Below are 22,664 nucleotides of genomic sequence, written 5' to 3' on the forward strand. Positions count from 1 at the left end.
TTCTCATTTAAATTCCTTAATGTTGTGACTGTAAAGCCAGTTTTTTAATATAAACTATTTATTTGTATTATTTTTTTCTTTGTTTATTTGTGCTATCACTTCGGTTTAAATATTAGATGTATATTGAAGGTATAGTTTACTTAAAAATGAAAAATTACTCACTGTTTACTTACTCTCAATTGGTTTCAAACTGGGTGGCGCAGTGGGTAGTAGTGCTATTGCCTCACAGCAAGAAGATCGCTGGTTCAAGCCTCAGCTGGGTCAGTTGGCATTTCTGTGTGGAGTTTGCATGTTCTCCCTGTGTTCGCATGGGTTTCCTCCGGGTGCTCTGGTTTCCCCCACAAGTTCAAAGACATGCGATACAGGTGAATTGGGTAAGCTAAATTGTCTGTAGTGTATGTGTGTGAATGAGTGTGTATGGATGTTTCCCAGTGATGGTTTGCAACTGGAAGGGCATCCGCTGTGTAAAACATACGCTGGATAAATTGGCAGTTCATTCTGCTGTGGCGACCCCAGATTAATAAAGGGACTAAGCCGAAAAGAAAATGAATGAATGAATGAATGAAGGGTTTTAAACTTTTATGAGTTTCATTTTCTGTTGAACACAAAAAAGATACTTTAAAGAATGTTATAAATGGGCAAACACTGTCTTAATAGTAAATAGTAAAAATAAATAGTGGTTACAAGTTTCCAAGTTTTTTCAAAATATCTTCATTTATGTTAAATAGAAGAAAGAAACTGAACCAGGTTTGTGAGAATTTTCAGTTTTTGGTAAGCCAGCTCATTTAATACATCAATTTCACATATTAAACTCAAAATGGCCTTTTTTAGGTTGACTATGGTTATATTTGGAAGTCACCATTGTGGCGCTGAGTCTTATAATGATGACAGCATTAGAATTACTTAGAGTCATACATTAGAGTCAACAGAATGTCTAAAAGGGTCCTTCATAAATACTTCTTGTATTCTTTTTTTCTGCATGAGCAAATAGTTTTGAATTAAGCAAATGTCATATTCAATCCATTAGTCTTACATTTCTTTTCTTGTGTTCTTCCCAGTTTGTTCGCAGTTCTCCAAAGGAGTCTACGCCATCATCGGCCTGTATGACAGGAAGACCATGAACATGCTGATGTCGTTCTGCGGTGCTTTGCACGTATGTTTCGTCACGCCGAGCTTCCCCATCGACACTAACAACCAGTTTGTGATCCAGCTGAGACCTGAGCTCCAGGACGCTCTGATCGCCCTCGTCGAGCATTACAAGTGGAAAAAGTTCGTCTACATGTACAGCTCAGACTCAGGTTGGCTTTTTTCCTGCTGTTTCAAAAGCGCAATAATGTAAACTGTTTTTATGAGTACTGCTGCCAACTTTTTCAGGGTGAGGTAAATATTTTAATATTAGTTTTTTCTCTTTTTCTCGTATCTGCATTGCCAGTGGAGTAGCAATGGTGATAACATGTTGTAATATTCTGTAAGGTTGCTCAGGATGTCACGAAAATGAACTGCAGATGATTTGTGATTTAGGAGCTCTGGAGGATATTGCTGGGAAAGTTTGAGAAACGTGATGATCGGCGGTGTAATCCTGTTGCGGTGCTCTGCTTGGTTTGTAATAGGGTTATACTTTGACATTTCCAGCGCCTCGGGTGTAGTAATTTTACTTACGGCTCCCTGATTCCCTCAGGATTGTTCTGATAATCTGTTTGAAGTTCACTGAAAGATCCTCATTTGTGATTTGAGTGTTGGCCGAGCACTGACTGCACCATATTTCACATGCGAGTGAAGACACTCTATCATATTTGCCATATCCAATCATTATCAAGCTATCATGTTGACATCAGAGAAGAACTCTAAACCATTACTGCAATCATTTACGGATCTCCTTAACCAGAATAGCACAAGGCAAATAAATGAGCGCATCAGAGTGAATTCATTTAGCATTTGAACCAAGGAAATGCACAGTGTTTCTGCACAAAAAAACAGCCAGTAGCTTAACCAGGTGCTAAATGCACTAGAGAATCATTGCAGCATATTTAAATAAAGTCACTGTCATTATTTTCAGCCCAAACATGCCTCATTTCTATGCAAATTAGGCTCATTATTGATTACGTCCTATTCACAAAACTCTGTGCTATAGAACTGTTCAGTCATGAAATCAATTTGTGGACCAACCCGGAAGACTAATTCACCATGGCTTCCCTTGGGACTGTCCTAAAGGGGTTTTCTTCGATTTGTGAGTAAAATAAGGTCTGGGCTTCGCATGATTTGAAGAGACTTTAATATTGTGCTTTACAATGTAAATTACACACATTTAGTTACAAATTCTAAAGTTATAAATTCTGAAGCCTCTATATTTGGATGACAGCAGTCTTTTTCATCAAGCATGTCAACTGATATCTTAGTGACAGTAGTTTGTTTTAGATATAGCTTTTGTTAATGTGTAACAACATCAAACTAAGAAATGTGGCAGAGGAAGATCCATGAAGCGTATTTCTTATCCTCGGGAAATATAAAAACAGCAGAAAATCACAGAATACAGGAACAAAACAGTAAAACAGGCTCACTATCAGACATACTGCTAATACGGCCTTCATATTCCTTCAAAATTAGTAAGTAAGTTAATAAGTATAATAATAATAATATGTTTCCTATTCAGAAATTGGATATGAAAAACCTCCGAAGTCATATTTACTAGGCATTAATATTTTCTGGGAAACAAATCATTTCAATACCTTGGTACACGTAGGGCAGGCCAAAATAGATAATGTATATATATTTATGCAACTTTCTGGTTGTCAAATCTAACTGGCTGAAAGCCTTTTCCAGCTATGCGATATGAATCAGTTGTGAAGACTTCTGTATTAAAAGGGAGCAAAACCAATGGTGTGAAATCTCCTAATTTGTAAAATGGTTCATGCTTTACAGTAAGGTTCATTAGTTAATGTCAATTAATGCAATTACTAACATGAACAAACAATGACCAATACATTTACTACAATGTCTGTTTACGTTAGTTAACATTAGTTAATGAAAATACAGTTGTTCATTGTTAGTTCATGTTAACTCACGGTGCATTAACTAATGTTAACAAGCATGGACTTGGATGTTAATAATGCATTAGTAAATGTTCAATTATGATTAATAAATGCTGTACAAGAGTTGTTCATGATTAGTTTATGTAAGTAAATGCATTAACTAATGAACCTTATTGTAAAGTGTTACCGTCAAATGATACATCGCTTTCCTCGGTGGACATTTAAACTTAAGCTTTTATAAACGTCAAATGATTAAGATGAAATTGTTCTGAAGTCTGATGTGTTTGACTTGAATGAACACAGAGATAAAGGTATATCTCGCTTTCTCTGTTGATTTACTTTTCTCTCGCATATTGTATTGCCACAGTATAACAGTGTAATAAACTGTAGTTGTAATTCAGCGTTTGGCATTCACAAGGTCATTGTTGAAGATTTTTTTTAATTCCATTTAAAGGCATTATAACCCTGAGAAATGCATTTATTTTTGTAACTTAGAGATTATATTTGACGTCAACTGTTAAAACTGACAATTTGAGATTAAAGTCAAAACAGACAATTATTTATTTTGATTTACACACTTGTGCTATTAAACAGTTGTATAAATGTAATACCGAACTCATAACACTGTGATATGACTGTTTACCAGCACAACTGTGATTAGCTATGCTACTTGGCCTGTGGCAATGCAGTCATGTTGACATACAGCCATATTGCAAAGCTATATGAGCAATCATTTAAAGCATATTTTACATTTTATAAACAGTCACATTAGCATATATTTGACCAAAAATCCAGAATCATAACCAATCTGAATATCTAACAAGGTTAATGTTTAGCTACTGAGATGCTACATTTTATTCTTTGTGACATAAAAGTGCATGAATGAGCTCATAATCATGACTTCGTAAGTGGGAAGAAGAAAAAGTCCAACACTGTGTTAAGACAACAAAGTGTGTAGAAGTATAGGGCTGTGCAATATGTTGAAGTTATCAAAATGTGCATGTAATGATATACACTACCTGACAAAAGTTTTGTTATCGATCCCAGTTGTAAGAGCAACTTCTTGTTGATCATTTGGAAAAGTGGCAGAAGGTAGATTTTTAAGATGAATCATCCCAATCATCACAAATACTGCAGAAGAACTATTGGAACCGGCATGAACCCAAGATTTTCATGGAAATCAGTCAAGTTTGGTCAAGGAAAAATCATGATTTAGGGTTACATTCAGTATGGGGGCGTGTGAGAGATTTGCAGAGTGGATGGCAACATCTACAGCCTGAGGTATCAAGACATTTGTGCTGCCCATTACATTACAAACCACAGGAGAGGGTGAATTCTTCAGCAGGATAGCGCTCCTTCATACTTTAGCCCCCACATTAAAGTTCCTGAAAGCAAAGAAGGTCAAGGTGCTCTAGGATTGGCCAGCCCAGTCACCAGACATGAACATTATTGAGCATATCTGGGGTAAATGAAGGATGAATCCAAAGAATCTTGATGAACACTTTCTTTGCCATTCCAGATGACTTTATGAATAAGTTAATAAAAGATCAACTAGAAGTCAAGTTATTATTTGTTGTTGCTGTGGATAGAACGTGCATAGACGACAAGACTTTTGTCAGGTAGTGTCCAGTACATATCGCAATGGTTTTAAATAAGAGTGATTTAATTAAAATGTTTCTTTGTTCTTCCCATTAGCACACCCTTTGAAAGTGTAGTTAAATTTTGCTAAAATGACCAAGCAAACAAGCAATGTTAACAAAGCAATAAGACAGCAGAGAAGTAAATGTATCTCTGTAACTCTGTATCAGATAGATTTTGTTTTCCTGATTGTGTTCTTGATTATTTCAGGTTGATAAAACAATACCAGTGCAGCAAAGTTTCGGTGATATTTACTTTTTTTGTTTACAATATTTAAAAGTCTGATTTGTTTTATGCAACAGTAAAACTTGGCTGTTCACTTTCAGAAAATTATATTAATGCTTTCTTTTGCCTGAAATAATTAGAATTTTTATATTGTGTTGGGTATTGAATATTGCGTTATTAGCATACCATCACATATCATTTTTCTTAAATATTGCACAGCCCTAAGCAAAAGTTTGTACACAGCACTTAAACATATTGCCAGTTTTGCTTCTTATCTTTACATTATTTGACTTTTACATGTTTGACAGAGCTGATGTTTTTCAGAAACATTTAGCTCAGTGTACCTGTCAAAAAACTGTGAGTTCAGCAAACATTCCATCAAAATCCTTCATCTTGTTAAAGTCCCGCCAGTGTTTGACCTCGTTTTACTCTGTTGCCTGTGTCTGGGCATTTTGGCAAGCTGGCAAATTTTGACTAGCACTTCTGAATTTTTTTTTCTCAAGTCATCGTCTCACATCAACTAAACACCCTCATAGCTCAGCCGGCATCAGATATCCCACCTCAAACTCTCGCTATTGGTTGAGCTGGAAAACTATTGATGTATTAAAACAAACCACTTTGATGGTACTCAAGAGGCTCTGTATTTACTCCTTTCAAGGGAGATAAACCAATAAATAGCATACAGTGCTCAGCATATATAAGTACACCCCTCACAAATCTATGTTTTAAATTCATTTATTTAATAGGAAGCTATACAATATTATTTCAAGAGTTCACACTTAAATGATGCTCGACTATGATAGCAGGTTTGGCATGCTGTCCCGGGAGAGAACCCTGTGCTCACAGATAGATGAGCCCAAGGTTCCTGCCTGGTCAATGAGCATTAGGAGGGATACGAGATCAGGAGTTTCTCGAGTGCCCCCTTTGCTATGTATGCATTAAGTGCTTGTGACTGTATTACGATTCACTTATGTACATGTTTTTAGACTGTGGGAGGAAACCGGAGGACCAATGAGGATCAGCTGTAGTCAATCATATCACGTGCTCCTCTCGAAATTAGTTTGTGAAACTTCACATTGTGCATACACATTAGATTAGTCAGTACTGAAGCCAAATTTAGAGCTAATCTAACAAAATAACTTACGATAATGGTCCACAAACTAGTACACCCAAATTTATATGTTATAGAAAAATATTAAGTACAAATTTTTAAAAAGAGGAAGAATCAAGAGAAGCAAAAAATGGAAATATTTAGTTGAAATTTTGTAGGTTGTATTTTTTTTGTGCAATATTTTGCTTGAATTTAATTTTAAAATTCAATTTCTAAATATGTTTGGTGACTAAAATATTATTTTAATAAATATATCTGTTTAATAAATCTGTTTTGTTTAAATGCACCACAATACATTGCCTATATTCACTGAGATATGGATACAAATATTCATTTTCAAAATGGGGTGTACTCAATTATGCTGAGCACTGTTGGCAATGATTGATATAAGCTAAGAAAATTTATGTTGACCTGTTGAAATGCTCTAATCAAATAATGTTAAGCCCAGAGCTTATGTTAATCTTAAATGTAAAGTCACGAATCTAAAAATCCATACAAACTTCCCAAAGGAGCCCTGTGGCTATAAGGCAAATTTTCTAGCCAACGTTTAAAATCTACAAACCTCAAAGCTCTATTTGTCTAGTGAAATTAACCGCTTTACAGAAATTGGTAAACAGAACTTCATTTGAAAGAGGTGTCTGGACACACTGCCTATAGATCATGGCAGGATTTACTCAAAAAATGGAGATGTATTCCTATATGTATACATGCATGGCATTTGTAAAGAGCTGATTCAGGTGTCTGGATTGCAGCGGTGGAGAGACGTGGCAGATTTTGTGGCAGCGTTGGTGCTGTTACCTGATTTGCATAATTCCTTTAGTGAATCGGCGCTAAAACAACACAGAGAGCATGTGCAAATAACAACACTGTCAACAGGCACAGTTCATTCTCAGTGAATACCCTGATAATATCACGCAATATTACCTTTTTCCACAAACACACACACACCCATCCCACATGCTTAATTATATGTTATTCATTATCCAAGTAAACAGACTTATCATGTATCATACAGATGTTTGCCAAAGCTGAACTAGGAACACAAGGTCACTGTGTGTTTCTACACAGAAATACAACAACCACCTCTAGAAGCCCCCACTGCTCTCCTGTTGCCTGGAGACAACAGTACTCAGTCTCTAGGTTATTTTAAACCTTTTGAGTAACTCTTGTGTGTGTTTTTGTGTGAGTGTGTGTGTGCATGTGTGTGTGCGTGTGTGTGCGTGTGCGTGTGCGTGTGTGTGTGTGTGTGTGCGTGTGTGTGTGTGTGTGTGTGTGTGTGAGTAAGTGTGTGAAATGTTTATGTCAGGTAGCACATTAAACCTAGAGTTCACCGGAAAAAGCAATAACATGGCAGATGTAATCATAGCCATCTTCAGTATCTGCTGTCACAGTGTTTTTTCCTCCTCTCATTTCTATCAACTTGAATTACACAGTTCATCAGTAAGATATTAGACCTTTTAAAATAGTTTTAATATGTTTGCAGATATTTAAGAAACATGCTAAGTGAACATTCTTGTTTATCTGAAAAACAATGCTGAAGTCAGATATGCTGCTTTGAAAATGTCTGTTATGTGCCAGAACGCTGTCTTTGTTTTTGGTTCTCTTTTGGTTCCCACTGCACTTTAGCCAATTATATTTCAGCAACCCGGATTGCCTTGGTGGAAAGCCGTGTATTTCATTTATTCTGTAAAAATGGGGTTTAACCACAGCGGTTCGAACTGTAGTTCTGCCGAGTGACTAAAAAGTTATCAGCATTATGGTAAAAAACACATTTCTAGTCAAACCATTCTTCTGCAATCTCATACTAAAAACGGAAATAAGGGCAGTATTAATAGCTAATAATGTGGGCGAGCATTGTTATTGTGTGATAGTATTGTGTTGCAATATGGAGCAATTAAATGTTGATGTTAAATCAAAAGTAATTCACAAATACTTGATAATGAAATTATTTAATGACAATAATTCTCTATGGTTACAACTGAATTCATTACAGATAACTGTATAAAAGGATGAAATATGAAACGACAAAAACATATGATAATAATTGTACCCAGCTTAAATGTAAAAAATAAAGTTTCCAGAGGTAGAAGGAGAGACGGGAGGGATAGTGAAAAGAGAGCAAGTAGGCCTCAAGGACAGTCTGATAGCACTAGGTTAAGAGAAGATAGACTCCAGAGGAGAAGAGCAGGAAAGCACAGAGAAGGAAAAGAGGCAGAGCAAAGTTTACCAGCCATTTTGTCTCTTTCTTGTCTTTCTCGAGACATTCAAACTGACCAATCAACATGTGACAACATTGTAAAACCCCCAAAGTCCACACACCAGGCCCTGATCTTATCAGCATCTGCCTTTGGAATTTGTGTGAGCCTTCTTTGGAGAAAAAGACATGCTTTGCCATATAAACAAATGCCATATGATAATTTTCATTCCTACAATTCATTCATTCAGAAAGGATCTCAAAGCATGCACTCATGACCGAAATGTGACCTCCGGTGGACAGTAGCAGACTCCAAAATGAGACGCAGATTCAGAGTTCCACATGAGGTTATTAATTAACAAATAACATAAATTTTACAAACGTAAACATTAGGTGAGCAGGTTACAATGTAACCCTGTGTCCTAACAACATGCTACGAGATGAGATTTGCATTGATAAGCAATTTGACTATTTGAACCAGATGAAACATCAGAAGCACAGAGTAGTGCACTCACTGCACACCAACGAAATGTTAAGGTTTATAATTTAATTAATACATTAATACATACACATTAAACCTCTTTAGCATTATTAAATGTACATGTACTGAATCACTGATATGTGTTGGTTTGTACTGAGTCGCAGTTCTAAATTTCAATTTCAAGTGGTTTATTTTATTTTCAAGATATGAGGTGAACTATCTGCTGCTGCTTTCAGTAGTATGGCAATAAATGTAATATAAAATGGCATTCAAACTCACATTGTTTAGCATTTCTAAAATATAAATTTCAGGTGCTGGTTAGAACAAAAACTCCTTTTCAATAAAGAGAATATTCCTTCTATCGCGTGTCATTGCTTTTTATATAGAACTCGATTTAAATCAGCCTTAAATCAGCCTTTATGCTCGATAGTCAGACTTGCTCCTGTTGGTCGTCAATCTGGCAACCTGCATTTGCTTTTGTTTTGATCCAGGAATGCAATACCCAGTTCAACCACTAGGTGTCAAACGTACATACTGCACCCTTAAATGCAATTTATCACAACAAGAAAAATGTAAACAGTCGTAAGTAGAGTAGCACGATATTGGAAAAAAACATACATTGTGATATTTTTATTTTCTGCGATTTATATTGTGATATTCCACCAAAAAAGTGATTAGCTCTATTTTTAAATAATTAATACATTTATGTTTATTTTGTAGAGGAGTGCATCTGCAGAAAATATTATAGACTAATTGGCAGCATAGATAAATACAGTAGAGCAATGGTATAAATGCAGCCAATTCGAATGTTATCACTCAATTGAATGGGAGTTATCAGTGGTTATCAGCTGATAAATATGGGCCAGTAGGGGCCTTTTGCACCTTCTGGTTGGCTCAGGTCCATCCGCATGGTTCATCAGCTATAGATAACATACGACTGCGACCGAAAGTTAACGAGAATTATTTATATTATTTATTAAATTTCCCATTAATTGTAATTGCAAAGTCCAACATGTAAATAGCAAATGCGCCATGGCCCGACTCAACTGACTCTTAAAGGGAATGGGAGATGAGACTCTGATTGGTTTATTCTCAAAACACACCAATAACTCATTAAGAGAATAAGCACAACCCTGTTAAACCATGCGCTGCGGCGCTGAGCGGATCTTTCCACCCTTAAAATAACAAAAGTGGATTCAATAAGTGGTGTCGATTTGTCCATAGTTACATTTGGCATAATCTAATGTTCATCTAAAGTTTTTAAAAACACTAGGGTTAGGAATTAAAAATCAATTCCTGATTCCTGTTTCTATTACAATGCTTCTTACTGTGTTGCATTTTAATAATAAGCTAGGTTGTAATCTTAAAAAAATAGTCTGAAATCCCTAATCGATATTTTCAACCTGCAATGAAGGTGTAAGTGTTATGTTTTCTGATCTACCATGCATAACAATTGCTACGCTAACCTGGTCTCACTCTCAAACGTTTACTGGATCGTTTGTCAGGTGCTCAGAGATGACATCTCCAAGCCACTGCAGATGGGCCGAGCATCATCTGTGGAGCTCGCAGCAGTTTAGTGATCACAACCCCCCGGATCTGTCCTTGCCAACTCACACAGATGTTTACTGAGCTGAGGCATGATGAGCCGGCCGCATGTGCGCATCTCCTCAAAGAGCCAGATAATAGAGTTAGGGCCTGTAAACACACAGCCGGCTTTGTTGAAGGAGGCGAGGAAAACACACGGTGTGGGACTCCAAAGGAGACCGGCGGAAATTCAATTTGTTCCTGCGCGTGAGATATTTGGAGAAGCGCGGCGAGAGCAGGTGATACCAAGCCAATTCTGCTTTTCCAAGACAATCCCTGCACTTCTTTTCCTATTCCTCCCTTATCAGTAAAACCGCAGTCACGTTAAGCAAAACTAACAGGAGACGGACAGAACGCGCCGTCCGTCTCTCCCTCCGTCTTATCGGCGGCTTGGAGCTGCTCGGTGGGAGATAAAGCGGGTTTGCTCTGTGGCACGAGACAATTTCACAGCTGCTGAGATGCAGGCGTCAGGAGAGGGTTGAGCGTTGGTGTGGCCAAGGCTGTAGAGGCGTTTCGAAAGGCAATCTGACACAGTCTTTTAATGAATGCACTGGCTGTCTCACCGTTCTTTCAGCCACAAACCTAATTCTGGCTGCTGTTGCATAATAATCCAAGCACTCCTTCTATAATTAGTAAATCTCTTCTTAATCTGTTATTTTGTAGAAAGGTGTGAAATGAAAGATCACCGATGATCAGGATTGGGTGATGTTGTTGTATTATTATCATTTTTTTTTACAATACCGATGACAAATTGATACTTTGAAAGTGGTACTGTTCTGTGCCTGGATAGATACTTGAAAAAACCACACACACACACACGCACGCACGCACGCACGCACACACACACACACATACACATATATAATATGATGTTGGACAAAAGCAGATGCAAGCTGCTCATATATCTTGCTGCACAGTTAATAAACAGGGCAATAATTGAATTAAAATTACCTCATTATTTACTCCTCTTCGTGTGATTCTAAACTTTTGAGTTTTTATTCTGTTGAAGATATAAGCTATTTTGAAGAATGCTGGTTGCTGGAACACATTAGCCCCTTTCACACAGAAATACTGGTAAATATCCGGAAAATTTCCAGAACGTCTTTACCGGTACATTCAAAAAAGGTCTATTCACACAGTCAAGGACATTACGCATTTTGTTCCGGAAAAGACCATTCACATATCCATTCCAGAATGCCGGAAAATTCTGACATCATTAACCAGAAATGACCTCTAAACGCCTGCACTTGTATTTGTAAACATTTGACTACATTACAAACTCTGTGGGTGGTTAAGTATAGTCAACAACTTCGATGAAAGCATATGGAGGAACACGTTTGCATGTCAAGATGTACTTAATATGTGTGTGTGCTGGCGCTCACCACTGCTTCACGTGCACACGCGTCAAGCAGCTGAAGAAAGCAGAGCTTGAAGCTAAACAAACAACGCCTTATCATAAGCATTTTATTGATAATTGCATTTAGGACCCAAATGTGATAAAAGTTATATTATAGTGTGAGGATTAACCGGTTGGACAAAACGTGTAAGTGTAATGAATTATGTTTAAACACAGAGCTTATTATTTGCAATCTTCGAAAAGCCTATGGGTAAATCCTATGGGGATTTTATTGAGGCAACCAGTTTTATGCTAGCAGCCGATTGGCCTACAAGGTGACGTCATAGTTCCTCCACTCTATTGCTTTTGTCAAAATGTCTTCTTTTGTGTTCAGCAGAGGAAAGAAACTCAATCAGGTTTTCAACAAGGGTGAATAAATGTCAGAATTTTTTGGTATAAACTTTCCCTTTAACAATAATAGCAAATTAGTATTATACTTAACCAGTTCAGTTAAATGTTGTAAATTAATCAGATTTTAAATAATGTAAATATGGTCTCTTGATGAATAGACGACATTGCATAAAACATTGTTTGCAAATCGATGCAGAAGCTTAACTTGTGTAGATATTTGGCACTTCATTATGTAATGAATGGGATTGTTTTTGTTTTTACTGTAATAAGTTCATTATATATATATATATATATATATATATATATATATATATACACACACACAGTTGAAGTCAGAATTATTAGCCCCCCTGAATTATTACACCCCCTGTTTATTTTTCCCCGTTTGCTGTTTAACAGAGAGAAGATGTTTTCAACACATTTCTAAACCTAATAGTTTTAATAACTCATCTCTAATAACTGATTTATTTTATCTTTGCCATGATGACAGTAAATAATATTTGACTAGATATTTTTCAAGACATTTCTATGCAGCTTTAAGTAACATTTAAAGGCTTAACTAAGTTAATTAGGTTAACTAGGCAGGTTAGGGTAATTAGGCAAGTTATTGTAAAACGATGGTTTGTTCTGTAGACTATCAAAATAATTTTGTCCTTAAAATGGTGTTTAAAAAAATTAATAACTGCTTTTATTCTGGCCGAAATAAAACAAGACTTTCTCCAGAAGAAAAAAATACTAGACATGCTGTGAAAATTTCCTCGCTCTGTTATATATATATAGTTCTTGAACTTGATTGGTTGATAGCCGTGCAATATTCTGCCAGTAACAGCCCTCGTCCAGCCTCTTAACCTTTCACACTTCAGTATTGCTCCGCCCACATACAGCAACAAGCAGAGGACACTCTACAGATTAACAAATTATTGCTGCTTTTGGGCAACATAATGTACTTTTGAGGGTTTTTTTAGTCGAGAATGTAGTTGTTAGGATTGCAACTATGGCATTTTTTTTTGAGTATAGTGCCTATTTTAAAATATTTATAATTTATGAGAGACAGCTTGTCGGCGTCCGAGACAAGACTTTCTAAGTCGATCATTTTTTACATAGCGGATGCCCTTCCAGTTGCAACCCATCACTGGGAAACACCCATACACACTCATTCACACACATACACTACTGACAATTTAGTTTACCAAATTTACCTATACCATGTGTTTTTGGACTTGTGGGGGAAACCGGAGCACCCGGAGGAAACCCACACGAACACAGGGAGAACATGCAAACCCCACACAGAAATGCCAATTGACCCAGTCGAGGCTCGAACCAGCGACCTTCTTGCTGTGAGGCAAACGTGTTACTCATGACAAATTACTTATGACAACTTTAATGTAATACAGTTAATACAGTTATTTACCTTTGGCCTACAGCCCTCAATCAAGTTTGCTGTTTGGCCCGTCATAAGAAAAAGTTTGGGTGTCCCTGACTTAGAAATTACTGATTTAAATTGTAGCCTGATGGTTTCTTCAAATAAAATGCATGGTTCCAGTACTCAAACCAGATGGACAAGGGGCCTGTAGGTGGAATGTAATTTATGTAGAATTATACACAATTGCATTGTAATGAAAAAAATTTCAATGAATATCCCATAAAGAGCAGTTTTAATGTGGACAACAACCTAAAGAGTCTCTTTGCATGTTTGTTACAGTCCAGATTGTCTTCTTGATTTTAGTTAATGATATGCATTGTTTTCTTATTATGCTAATTGGATGCAGTGGACCAAAATCCGCGTCTATATTTATAATGTTTCTGTCTGCTTGTCTCCAGATATAGTTGACTCTCTCCAAAAGTGAAATCTTTTTTGCCTCATTTGAAAATAAATAAATAAATAAATAAATGCCGGAGCTTCTCAAAAGACACAGTGTTAACAAAAGAATTTATACTTATTTTGACAGCAGAGCAAAGTGAATCATGTTTTTTCTAACACCAAGTTTCCGAAACGTCTGGGCCGTAATGTACGAGCAACTGTGATGACAGCACCAATTATAAGCCAAATCCATGACTGAAAGTGCAACCAAGCATGCAAAACAAATGCAAATTCATTTAAATATATAAATTGGCTTATTAATGCTGTCTCAGATTAATTTCTTTAAGTTTATGTCACATTTCTGACTCATTTAAATGTGTGAGCCAGTTTGTGTTGAAACATTTTACTTGCTGAACTTTGCTTGGCCTAATTTTTCTCTGAGTGCATATAGTCAGGCTTTATTAGGAGGTTGCTCATTTGTGCTGCTCTTTTTTTGCATTTGTGGTGCTCATAAATACTGATGTGTGTGTGAATATAGGTGTCACTATTGATCTGGCTTTTGCTTTGAAGGCAGTTGCCTTTGGCTGAATAGGAGATTTGATGTCTTTGAAGTTGAAATTTTGCTGCCTGCAGAATTTGTCCTTCATATTGACCAGTAAGCTTATCGTAATCGGGCACAAGTCAACGCTGATTGCTGTATTAACGCACCGTAATTTGTTTTTTAGAAATGCAGACTTTGATCCTGTTTCTTTAGGTAAAGTCTGACAGGGAACATGTCTGAATGAGATTGTCTTTTGAAGTCCTGTTTGAAATGCTGCATGGGCACCTACATCTCTTTTAAACACAGTGTAGCATCAGCGTTTGTTTTACTGATGTCTCTTTTAAACGAAGTACTGAAATACTTAGATTAAACATTGTAGTGGCATATAAAGGTGTTTTTGTAATCTATTTTCTTCTATTAGCTGGCAATAATAAATAAAGACACTGTAAGTAAACTGAAACCACTGAAAACATGGGTATCGGTTTAATTTTTAATTTCAAACACATTCTGAAGTGGTTTAATTTTAATATGAATGCAGCATGGACCAAAAAGATAAACAAAAGAAAAACCTAATGTGATGTCACAAGATGTGACCATAAAAATGTAGAGAATGCTCAAGCATACATGTTTTTTTAGTCACGATGTTACCCATTAAGATTCAATACCGAAGTTCTCATTTATGTGTGATCTATCACAGGAATTTCCAACATGATCTCACGGCAATTCATGGATTTAATGGCTAATTCGTATGAATCATATAATGTAGTATGATTTTCTTATCCCCCACTGACTCCAATTGGGTTTAGGGGTAGGGATGCCTCCTTTTTAAGATCATAAAATTTCATATGACTTAACTCGTAGAACTCGTAGGACAATTTCATACAACTGAATTAGCCACTAAACTGACAAAATTTAAAATCGTTGCGTTTCATCTTGAGATCAGGCTGGAAATTCTGGTGCTGTTTTGAACCTTTTACAGATTTTACAAGCACTTCACGAGTTCTCAACTAATAAAAATGATACCACATGCACTTATGTGTGCTTGTTTAGTCAAGGTGATTTTGTAAGTTCTGTCACAAAAGGTACATCATAAAATCTGTTTAGATTTTCTTTTGCATCTTTATAATTGGTTTTAATAATAATATTTTTTACAAATCTGCACCGTAATGATTTTAAAATATAGCTCAGAAATTCACAGTTTTTAAAACTGTGGCACTTTGTGGACTCATGGGTTTGCTGGTTTAAAATAGAGGTGTGTTAAGGTGCATTGTTGGTGCGTGTTTTGAAGAACTGAAATAGACCGCGCCATTGGTCAAATAAAAGCGGGTTTAAAGTCTAGCACAGAGCGTTAGTTATGTGCCTATGGTGGTTCAATGCTTAATACACACAGAATGTACAGCAATACTCAAATATCTTTACATATGAAAAAAATGTAAGGATTAAAATTTTACAAAATTATAATTTTCTACACAAAAACCACTGCCTCTATGCCTTCATGTCAGGGGGGGGGGGGGGGGGGGTTCAGTTTATTCATGACAATTTGCATTTGTACAATGTTATTATTGTTAGCATTATTATTTATTATATGCATATTTATGTTTTAATAAAAACAAGTTTAGATTAGTCCACCTGTCGGGTTTTGTAGATGTATGCATCACCATATGGGGCATAAGAACAGGACATATGTTTGGATATAACTCAGTTTTGGCCACACTTCGTTATTATTGTTCATTTATTCGTTTGCTGGAAATAAAACTCAATTTAGAAATAGTTTTGAAAACAAATCAATAAATATGTAGGCTAATGGATGTCTTCCACTGTTTCCTTATCCAGGAAAATTAAGGAGTAAAGTAGAGGCCGAATGAAGGAGGCTCATTCTTTATCCTCGCGCAAATTGTTTGTTTTCTCGCTAGTAAAGTGTTCAGTTTTTCTACTTACAAAGTCCGCCATGTAAATAGCAAATGCACCATGGCGTGACTCAGCTGACTCTTAAAGGGAATGGGAGATGAGACTTTGATTAGTTTAATGCATGTTATGCTCAAAACACACCCATAACACATTAAGAGAATAAGCACAACCCTGCTAGATCATGTGCCAAATATGTTATGGAATTACCAGAATCATTTTAAACTGAAACTTTAAAAGTGGCATACATTTTTGAATGTTTAACAAAACAATGGAAAACCAACAAGAACTTTTCTGAAAGCTTTGACACATACATATGATAGATTTTTAATTTCCTTTGTCCTGGAAACTCGTATTGACCCAGGTAACAGTCTAATAAATAGGGGAAGTTGCTTAATTCTGTTCAGTCAATAGAGCAGAGGAGACTTGGAAAACACTCACCGTAAGAAATGCAAATGCTTCTGAGGAACGATCATCTTTCATTAAACTAATTATATCAGTGCGTCTGCTGCACAGGAAACAAGCTGTCAGTGCCGGCAGAAACTTCCTGTTTGAAGAACAATCAGTCGCTGGTTCTTTTATTAGTTTCACTCCATATGCAAGAAGCTAAACTGCGTGCAGGTAAAAAATTACCTTGATGAACGGCTTGGAAGAAGAAGTCAAATGATCTGAAACGGTGCCTGTTTATTCAGACATCACACCTCTGCATGATGAGAGACAGCCAATAAAACTGGTCATTCCATTCTAATGAAATTCACAGCACGCTATTCAAACGCTAGCACTCGGAAGAGGAATGTCCATTAATATCACATTGTGTCATTTCCTCCAAGAAAAGCAGTTCATACAAATGCTAGAGTGGCTTTTGATATCTTAGATTACAAAAAACTGTTCCTCAATGCGAGTTTCTGCTTTCTTTGAAACGTTGTTAAGCACCAGAGGAAAACATTGGAGGATAAGATTACGCAATGTTGAGAATCAAACTACAGAAGTGAGTAGCACTTTCTATGAAGCCTGTATTTGTAATGCATCACAAGGCTGTTCTTAATACATATTACAAAAGATATACTGTATAATGCCTTATACAGTAAGTGATGTTATAATGTAACACCAGTAAAAATACTGTTATAATTTTAGCCATCAGAGTTAAAACAGATCAAATATCCCACACTTCAAACTCAAGGCCATATTATTTTATGTGGCCTGTGGGAGCATATGATTAAATCATGTGCAAGTCGCTTGCCACATTTGCCGTGAGTGCACATAATTAGCTTCAAGCACTTATTCTATGCAAGATTGCAATAAGCATGCCAGGATTTGCTTTGCATTTGGTGTGAACCCAGCATTATAACTAAAATTCAGCTATAAATATAGGTGGTGCAGTGGGTAGCATGTTCGCCTCACAGCAAAAAGGTCGCTGGTTCGAGCCCTGGCTGGGTCAGTTGGCCTTTCTGTGTGGAGTTTGCATGTTCTCCCTGTGTTCGCGTGGGTTTCCTCCGGGTGCTCTGGTTTCCCCCACAAGGCAAGGCAAGGCAAGTTTATTTATATAGCACATTTCATACACAGTGGCAATTCAAAGTGCTTTACATAAACAGGAATAAAAGAAACAAGTATAAGAGAAATAAAAACAAAGAATAAAAATGGTAAAAAAAATGTTTATAAAATAAATAAATAAGCATAAAAGCAGATAAAATGTGTTATAAAAGAATTAAAAAGAAGAGAAAAACATAATAGTTCGATCTGTCGGATGTAGCACAGTGCTCATTCAGTAAAGGCACAGCTAAACAGATGTGTTTTCAGTCTTGATTTGAATGTGCCTAATGTTGGAGTACATCTGATCATTTCTGGAAGCTGATTCCAGCAGCGAGGGGCGTAGTAGCTGAAAGCCGATTCACCCTGCTTTGACTGAACTCTTGGAATTTCTAATCTATTTGATCCTAAAGATCTGAGTGATCTGTTAGGTTTGTATTCAGTGAGCATATCTGAAATGTATTGAGGTCCTAGGCCACAAGTCCAAAGACATGAGGTACAGGTGAATTGGGTAAGCTAAATTGGCCATAGTGTATGTGTGTGAATGAGTGTTTATGGATGTTTCCCAGTGATCTGAATGATGTTGTGGCTGTAAGGGCATCCGCTGCATAAAACATGTGCTGGATAAGTTGGCGGTTCTTTCAGCTGTGGCGACCCCAGATTAATAAAGGGCCGAAAAGAAAAGGAATGAATAAATATTGGCTATGAACAACCTCTTACAGTATAATGCATAATAGTTTTGTGCCGTTTCCACAGTAGCATTCAATTAAGCAGGATTTGGCTGACATTTGCAAATGTCTATCTGTCACTCATTAGCAGCTCAAAATTATTTGTTGTTCCATAGTTCTGCTTCTCTCAGATGTGACAGAGTTTTGGAGAAAGGTAACGACTTGTCTGATGATTGTCTTTGTTATTTACTTTGATGGAGTAATGTGTTTTACTTTTAACTTGATAAAAGGATTCATGTTAAAATAACCCAGAGAAGTAAGATATATTTTATTCATTCATTTTCCTTCGTCTCAGTCCCTTATTTATCAGGGGTCGCCACAGTGGAATGAACAGCCAACTATTCCGGCATATGTTTTATGCAGTGGATGCCCTACCAGCCACAACCTAGTACAGGGAAACACCCATACTCTCTCACGTTCACACACATGCACACACACACATACACTATGGCCATTTTAGTCTATTAAATTCACCTATAGTGCATGTCTTTGGACTGTGGGGAAAACCGGAGCACCTGTAGGAAACCCACGCGAACATGGGGAGAACGTGCAAACTCCACACAGAAATGCCAACTTGCCCAGTCGGGACGCGAACCAGCGACCTTCTTGTGAGGCAACAGTGCTACCCATTGAGCCAGATATATTTTATATTTATGCAAATTCATGTAATGATTTGTTACTTTAATATGTTGGAATTGTATAAAGAGACAATTATTTAACAATTTGTTGTTAAGGAGTAGTCTTGCAGACTGCTGATCCATTGAGGGTAGCCATAATGCTGTTTGGCCCTCTGTGAATTAGTTTGACACACCTGATATATCCCAAAAGTCTCATATCTTCTGGTTTCCTGAGTTTCATATCTTGATGCTGTTTTCTTAAGATCTCAGCTGTATACTACATCTTATACTCTTTTACTGCAAAAAAACACCTTTAAGCATGTAAAAGCTTTACAATTTAGGGAAAAGAATGAAGACTAAAAATATTTCTTTGTAGAATTGTTAGGGGATTACATTTTAATTTTATTTGATCATTATAATCTAAGATAAAAGTGTATAAAAGATATATTTTTGTAAAACTATGCTTTTGAATGTGTTTGAGCATAAAATGGATACAATCTGTATAATAAGTTAAACTTAAAAAAATGGATGATTGGTTGGTGCTATTCCTTCTAAACAAAATGAAATAAAATTTAGATACAATTTCTAAATAAAATTACAGTACAATATCTTAATTCAAATTAGGGCTGGACAATAATTCGATAACAATATATCGCGATAGATTTTTTTCAATAACAATGATATAATTTTAAACCCATTTCCGGTATTTTGATATAAATTTGCACATATTTGTATATATATATATATATATATATATATATATATATATATATATATATATATATATATATATATATATATATATATATATATATATATATATATATATATATATATATATATATATATATTTTTTTTTTTTTTTTTTTTTTTTTTTTTTTTTATTATATATATAAAATCTTATACATTATCACTTGTCAATGAGTGACGGACAGTTCTCAGCCGTCAGAAATAGCGTGATGTCACTTGCGTGATGACTTACATCACAGACACGCTGCCAGCGCTCAGCAGTTGGTTAAGCTCCGTTGCAAACTTTTAGCTACAAAATGAGTATCCTGAATACAGATGTAAATGAACAAGCTTTCAGAAGTAAGAATGCAGACTAAATAGTTGATAAGAGGAGAAAGACTAATGCAGTGGTGTGGAAGTGGTTCTGCTGCTTCAAACCAGTGGTGTGAGAAGGCAATGAAGCAAACACAGATAGCTATGAGGCGCCGTGTACGTTTTAAATCAAACTTGGCTCATCAACACATAGACAACACATGCACACTTATAAATTACTTGCATATACACCTATGCTATTGAATGTTCAAAACATGTCTGAAACTTGCACATATACATACAAACTCGATGCATGCATACACCCACATACACACGCACGTAGATATAAACTCGACCCTTGCATAAACATCCACATTAACACACGCACTTACAACTCGATCCTTAATACTCGATCCTCGCAAAAAAACCTAAATTAACACTTACGTACACATAAACTCGCTGCATGCTGGGATATAGCCCTCGCGCAAACTTACAAAATAAAATTCACAAACATATTTATCAGGAATCTGGTTATTTCAAAGCTGATGAATGCGATTAATAGAGGTATTAAATCTGTTAAATAAGTAAAATGTGTTATATAAAATAATATAAAATATTAGTCTATATAAATAGACTATATAAAATATATAAGAAATATTTTATGTTAAACCTTTTTAATTTAATTGGGTAATTATGCACAAATATACATAGACAGATAGAACTCTTAAAGGACGTTCAAGATGAAAAGCAACCAGAACTATACTCAATATATGTATACTCAATGAATATGCTCAAACAACTCATTTCTATTGCAAATATTTATGAAGCCTATACACTTTTTTTTCTCTGTTTTTTTACGATGTGGATGTCAGAATTGTAAGATTTTGGTAATATTTTGATTGTTAAATATTCCGCATATACAAAAAATAATAAAACGCTGATAAAAACTTTGTTCATCACGTTGGTCAAGCTAACCCCCACATACTATCTCTATATTTTATATATATATATATATATATATATATATATATATATATATATATATATATATATATATATATATATATATATATATATATATATATAGTCTGAGTGTTTTATTTATTTGATCGTTTATTTAACATTTCTTGTTTTTAAAGGCTAAATACAAATAAAAAGTGAACATAAATTTTTCTTGTATTGTTTTTATAAAAATTTTTAAAAAAGGTAAGAGCCTGGAGGTATTATAGACTTTGCAAATTCAGTTTGCAGACATTTGTGGGTACAGACATCTATTGTGTGTGTTCTTGGCAGTTTTTTCCTGGCTTTTTAATATTGTCCATATCGATATTGGAATTATATCGTATCGACCGAAATTAAGAAATATATCGTGATATAATTTTTGGCCATATCGTCAAGCCCTAATTCAAATGAGTAAAAAATATTTTGCACTTTATTTAGAAAACTTTATTTTACTGTCAATTTTACTGATTTTGTTTCTCAGCTGTCAGTCATTTGACCATTTTTGAAAACATTTTTAGAGGACATAATATGGCAACACATTAGTATTCTGATATTTATTAAAGTTCATATTGGTTGTTTATTAGTACTTATTGCTTTCTAATAGCTATAAGATACCATAAAGTGGTAATAAATCATTTCCCATATAAAGTATAATAAAATTGTGTGCAAAAGTACAAAAAAGCATTTTCAGAAACATTTTCAATTCAAACCATTTGTATTAATAAAAAACATACAACTAAATCTTTAGTTTTACTAATATTTATTTAAATGGTAGATTGGTATTTATATAAACAAGAAAAAGGAATTTGGAAATCATAAAGCACAAACCGTCGATTGTATTTAGAAGCTTTACAGCACATGTGTGTATGCATGTAATTTTAACTTTTATTTATGTGCAATTTATTGCTTTTTTGTTTTTATCCTAAACATAAATGAGGAAGAAAAGCATTTTAAAATAAACAGTTATGTAAGCATTAATGCATAATACATGCATATATTCAACTGTTGTTATGATCATTTATCAGATTATGCTAAATATTATACGTTGGTTTATAAGTGATTATGCATGCATCGTAATGCTTTAAGAATACCCCTGTCACCACGCAATGTTTAGGGTAAAAATAAATGCTGCACATCAGAATGCTTCATTTAGCTATGATCATTCAAGGTTTTTCATAACCATCATCATACTAAACAACATCAAACACATTTGATGCTTGTCCTCTTTAAAAAAAAAAACATCCTGAATTCTCTTCGCTGAAGAAAAGATGAACATCTGAAGTGTTGAGCTGTCCATAACTCTAAGCGGGAGATTGTAAATGATATGAAAGCAGATGTTGATTAGAGCTGGAGCAGAACAGCAGGGACCCCCTGCCGAGTGTGGAGACAGAGCTTCTCCTTTCTCCAAATCAGGACTTTACCTCCTTCAGAGTTACAGTATTCAAAGATGGTTTAAAACACTGATATGTACAGATGCTTCGACATATTGTGCT

At 35.4% G+C, this 22,664-nt stretch overlaps 1 protein-coding gene across 2 annotated transcripts in view; it reads left to right on the top strand.

The window, feature by feature from the left end:
- Positions 1 to 22,664, top strand: part of gria1b (glutamate receptor, ionotropic, AMPA 1b) — a 90,229-nt gene that overhangs the window by 17,958 nt on the left and 49,607 nt on the right. For both annotated transcript variants that reach the window (XM_056446424.1, XM_056446425.1), the window contains exon 3: positions 1,059 to 1,298. In XM_056446424.1, the coding sequence (XP_056302399.1) occupies positions 1,059 to 1,298 (240 nt within the window). The remainder of the gene's footprint in view (positions 1 to 1,058; positions 1,299 to 22,664) is intronic.

This window comes from Danio aesculapii, chromosome 21 (assembly GCF_903798145.1).
Source record: "Danio aesculapii chromosome 21, fDanAes4.1, whole genome shotgun sequence".
Classification (NCBI taxonomy): Eukaryota; Metazoa; Chordata; class Actinopteri; order Cypriniformes; family Danionidae; genus Danio; species Danio aesculapii.